The 5,602-nt window shown below is 39.1% G+C and overlaps 1 protein-coding gene across 1 annotated transcript; it reads left to right on the plus strand.

Moving 5' to 3' along the window:
- Window positions 1-1,363: 1,363 nt before the first annotated feature.
- sox1a (SRY-box transcription factor 1a) lies at window positions 1,364-3,186 on the plus strand. The gene has a single exon (XM_077216562.1). It carries the CDS (start codon window positions 1,567-1,569, stop codon window positions 2,575-2,577), a length of 1,011 nt encoding a protein of 336 aa, XP_077072677.1. The 5' UTR covers window positions 1,364-1,566; the 3' UTR covers window positions 2,578-3,186.
- Window positions 3,187-5,602: the final 2,416 nt, after the last annotated feature.

The following is a 5,602-nucleotide window of genomic DNA, read 5'->3' on the forward strand; positions in this document are numbered from 1 at the left end:
TATTTAATAAAATTATTGCATTTCTCTATACACACACACACACGCACATATATATGTATGTATATATATATATATATATATATATATATATATATATATATATTTTTTTTTTTTTTTTTTTTTTATCAAAATCATAGGAAAAAAGATGATGAAACGAATTATTTTATCAACATAAAATGAGTGGCTGGCGACCATCACTTATAAATGAAAAAACATCTAAACTATTGTTTTTTGGGTCATGAAAAGCCCTGACTCTCTTTTGTCAAAACATGTTTTTGTTCTTGTTATAGCTGCGTCACATAGCCTATTCAAAAATATAGACTAGGCTACCAACATCTCTAAAGAATATATATTGAAATGATGTCTTGTATGTCTTCGAATTTGATGGCGGAATAATAGGCTACTTTTGCTGTCCAGCGCAGGTATATTTGCCTTTCATCAACATTTTTCTCGATCGGTTGTGCCATTGGATCACATTTTGTACAATTATCCTTGCATTATAGGCTTACTAAAATTTGCAGTCTGATTTTCATACAGACAACGCCTTCATGTTTGCCTTCCATCCACTATATTTTTATTTTGAGATAACTTACGTTTCCGTATTAATTTTACGCGAAACAAAATCAAGCAGTGCACCACCAGACGGCAGTATCCTCGATTTAAGAAACTCCATTTACAATTATGTTGTTTACCTCTTAAAATAATATGGTGTTTTCTTTTGTTTCAGTCAAACAATTATTAAGTGAATTGGTTGTGTTGGTTATCTTTGGCAAAAAAAAAAATATATATGTTGGCTAATTGAATCCTAAGTGAAATGAGGGTCTCATTCGAGGTTTTTAAGCATACGTGAGCATTAAGCATTAATACGTGATATATTAATTTCGACCGATTTTTTAAAACAGTTTTATAATCACAGATATTCAGAAACATAGCTGACAAGTGACTGTCTAGTGTTTTTTTTTACACTCAAAGATTTGGCAAAACGTCACGATGGAGCATAGCAGCTTTTACAGTTATTATAAAGAATTAGATCGTATCTTGTAATGTCATCTAAATGGATAAAATCTACCATTTGTCCTCTTGTTCATTTATTGCAACCATTGAAGAGGCTCAAACTACTACCTCAGTATTTACTCTACTTTAGAGGGGGCGGTGCTGACCCTTCGCGCACCCCGCCTACTAGTTCTTTCCTCGCTGTCTACGTCACTCCACCGAACTCCATGCAAATCGCTCCTCACTGGAACGCCATTGGCCGCTCGCTCATTTTAATCGCTGTCAAAACGCATCATATGGCCGCTGATTTAACTAACTCTTCAACTCCACTAGGAAAAGTAACTCAAATGCACGTTCAATTAATGTGGATGTGAAACGGCAGTCGGAGACGACACAAACAGGCTACAGGAGCAAAAAGAGACCCTGAAACTAACAGCAAACGGTTGGGAATAAGGTGAATTCCACATTACACCGGAGCTACATTGGCTCGTGAAGCACCTGCTTCAAGCGGACTACAGAGCGCCGAAAGTTCATGCTTTTTCTCTTCTAGCTGAAAACTTTTAAGCCATTTGAATGTATAGCATGATGATGGAGACGGACCTTCATTCCCCTGGACCCCAAACCAATACGAATCCGGGGCAAACGGGTCCAAATTCGGGGAGCAAAGCCAACCAAGACCGTGTAAAAAGACCCATGAACGCTTTCATGGTCTGGTCCCGGGGCCAGCGCCGAAAAATGGCTCAGGAGAACCCCAAAATGCACAACTCTGAAATTAGCAAAAGACTCGGTGCTGAGTGGAAAGTGATGTCAGAGGCTGAAAAGCGGCCCTTTATCGATGAGGCGAAGCGGTTGCGAGCCATGCACATGAAAGAGCATCCGGATTACAAATACAGACCGAGGCGCAAAACCAAGACCCTGCTTAAAAAGGACAAGTACTCGTTGGCTGGCGGCTTGCTCGGCGGTGCAGGTGGCGGGGTCGGAATGAATCCTGCTGGGGTCGGCCAGAGGTTGGAAAGTCCTGGCGGTCACGGAGGCTCGGCCAGCGCCGGCTACGCACACATGAACGGCTGGGCGAACGGCACTTACTCCGGACAGGTGGCCGCCGCGGCAGCAGCGGCTGCGATGATGCAGGAGGCTCAGCTCGCTTACAGCCAGCACCCAGGTAGTGGGTCTCACCATCACCACGCTCATCACCATCACCCGCACAATCCTCAGCCCATGCATCGCTACGACATGACTGCTCTTCAGTACAGCCCCATCTCGAACTCCCAGAGCTACATGAGCGCTTCTCCGTCCGGCTACGGTGGGATATCATACGCGCAGCATCAAAACTCCAGCGTCGCTACTTCTGCGGCCATCGGCACGCTGAGCTCGCTCGTGAAGTCCGAACCCAATATAAGCCCTCCGGTTACCACGCACTCTCGAGTCCCCTGCACCGGAGACTTGAGAGAGATGATAAGCATGTATTTACCGACCGGGGAGTCCGGGGATCCGTCTGTGCAGAGCAGACTGCATGCCTTACCGCAGCACTATCAGAGCACAACTGCCGGAGTAAACGGAACTGTCCCACTGACGCATATTTGAAACAGCTGATGGAAAGTGATGGGTAACAGTCCACCAAAAATATTTACCTCTTCTTTTCTTTTTCTTTTTTTTAGATTGTCATTAAACTACTTTTGTACAGATTGTTTTATGATGTTATTGTAAATTAAAGGTAAATATTGTTTCGATTGCTGTTCGGAGAGAAACTAAGATCTAATGAAATGTATCACATTCAGTGAAACATTGTTTAAATATGACGTCTTTAAAAATGATTCTGACAGCGTTTCTGGCCACGCTAAGAAATATGCGACACACTGTTATTCTTTAAATATTTAAGTTTCTGTGCAAATTGACTTTTGAGTTGATAATAACAAAAGTCTAGCGTGAATAACACAATGAAATGTTTTTGAGAGCCCATAAAGAGTTTTCTGCTTATTACATTTACCAAAACGTTTGTATACGTGAATTAATGTACCAGATTTATGTTGTAATATTTCTTGTAAATTGTGAATAAGTTTTAATATTTCAAAAGGCTGGCACGTCACTGCTGCTGTACATAATTTATGACATGCATTCCTGCCAGTTCAAATCTTAACCTTGCGTTGATTCATGGTCTAAATAAAATTGGAGAAAAAGTTACTCTGCCCTAAATTGGTGTTAGTTTTGTTACCTATCAGACTTTGTCATTTAACGTGTGTTTGATTTACTACACTTTCAAGTAGACACTTTCTCTTCGTGGATAGAAGACAAAATATTAATCGGCACGTATTAATACTTTATTTTGGTTTAAGACCTTTTATTTTTAATGTGTATTTTACAAGCTTCAACGTGCTACTAATGAGATCTTTGAAAGGATCAAATCTGGGAAAACGTATTTTCTAAATAGGTCACACTTGGTCTTACCCGTCATAGGAACTTGAATATATATTACAATAAATATGCATTAGAACCTTTGGTGGGAAAATAATTGTATATAGGCCTGTAGCCCTATAATAATTATTTTAAATGTGTGTCGTATTTTTGTCATTCATTTATAATTTGAGTCATTTTATTTAAGTGTAATTGCCTTTATAATAAGCCGTCTACTTAGGTAAACTAAATTAATAATAAATGGATAATATTTGTTTAAAACAAAGATTAAAATAGAGAAAACTAGAGAATCAAATAATAAATATTGTATTGCATGAATACAAATATTATGATAACTTCAATGTTGTTAGTCGCCTTGCAAAATTGTAATTATCACTCGTTTAAAGGTATTTCAAATCTGTTTATTCATAATTTAAATTGTTTGTGTACTTATTTAATTAGACGGTCTGTGTACTAAGTTCACAATTGCTTCTTCAATTGTAGACTTTGATTGGTACCTATAAGAAGTATAATTTTATGTACTTGAAAACAAATTATTATTATAGATAGCCTACGTGTATCATAGGGTTGGTTTGAAATTGCACTGAAGTTGCGTTAACTAACTTTGTCATTTCGTCTATCACAATAATAATTGCAGTTCAAACGTTTTATTGTTTAACTGACACTTACCTCTATAGCAAACCTGATTTATTTTAACCATATAGGAGTTGGCTATAATAATGAATCAATTGTATAGGTAGATTTTGGTGGGTAAGTGAGTCATTTTGAAAAGTAATTTGCCTATGTTAGTACATCTGCGTGTTTAAAAACATATGTAAAAAGTTTTTCACACCAGAGGTTTATAATATTTTTGACAAGGAATAATAGCTTATGTTTCACTTTTTAAAGTAGATTTCAATTCACACATGAAACGTGTTTGAGTAGGCCCACATACTAATCAAAACACGTGTTAGTACTGCAGTAACGTTGTAGTCTCTTATTATATGAAAAGTCTCTGAACGTTTTCATTTCCTAGTTTTGTTGCTTATTTATTCTCGAGTCCCTGCGTGTGAAGAATTGTGGCTGAACATAATGTGATCTGAAGCAGAGGCAGAAGGATGTTTAACAGTGACCTGGATCAGCCAGCAGACACGCTGACCTCTGGGACAGAAAGTCAAAGGTTATTACAATTACATGCTTTCATGGGGCTAGTTTATCAACAAGTGTCAGAAGTGCAAAGCCGCAACACACTATGGCACCAGACATCCCTTTACTCGTTGGGATGCGCATGTGAGGCCTTCAAATCTGCAAGTGCCACTTAACGCACTTGAAATAAATATGAAGCAGAACAGAGTCAGGAGTGCTAAAACTGTTATAGCCTATAAAATTGCACGATCTTGATAGCATTTATTTTTAAACAGAGCACAGAATATTTGTTCTTGCACTAACAAATGCTGGGTTGGGTTAAATTTGTAAATTACATTTTTAACCACATGTTTGGGTTTGTCCATATTTGACCCAAAATTGGGTTAAAATAACAGCATTTTTTAGTGTGTTTTATTTCAGCCACGTTTCTTTCATGAAAACAGATCTTACATTAAACGGTCAATTATTCTGAACACACTTTCCTTTCCCTTCCCCTACTAGCCTACATGAGAATGTCCACTCAGGAGCCATTTGTATTTATCTCCAAATGAAAAACTACACGGATTAAACGCCGAAAATAGAGAGGCGGAGAACCAAGTCACGGCACTTGCCAGGTTAAAGAGAAGCGTTCTGGTAAATTTAACCAAAATAATTTACCACCTCGCCAAAAGAGGGGAAGGCACGCGGGGTGGGATTGGTGAAAAGGATGGGATGGAGTTAGAGGTGGGAGGGGTGACGGTGGACTCGAACCAATAAATCGTCTCAACGTGCGATACCCTTATCTTGTAGCCACCGATATATTCTGTGCTGGGAAGCCATCAACACTGCTGGCTCGTATGAAAACTCCCGATCTCTTGCACTCGCTGTCCTAAATGGGGATAATTAGCATCACTTTATCACGCCTCTGCATATTTTCTCCCTTCTCCAAAAAACCCCGGTACGCTGCTATTGGTCGCTGCTCTGTCACAGAAGATTACGGAGACAGATTGCACGGAACGAATGTGCTGAACGAGATTAGGGAGGAATAGAAATAGCAACTGGGCCAATAAATTCCTCGCGAGGGCCTTATCGT

The sequence above is a fragment of the Siphateles boraxobius genome, unplaced genomic scaffold (assembly GCF_051911475.1).
Source record: "Siphateles boraxobius isolate OS27281-9 unplaced genomic scaffold, OSU_SipBor_1 7, whole genome shotgun sequence".
Classification (NCBI taxonomy): Eukaryota; Metazoa; Chordata; class Actinopteri; order Cypriniformes; family Leuciscidae; genus Siphateles; species Siphateles boraxobius.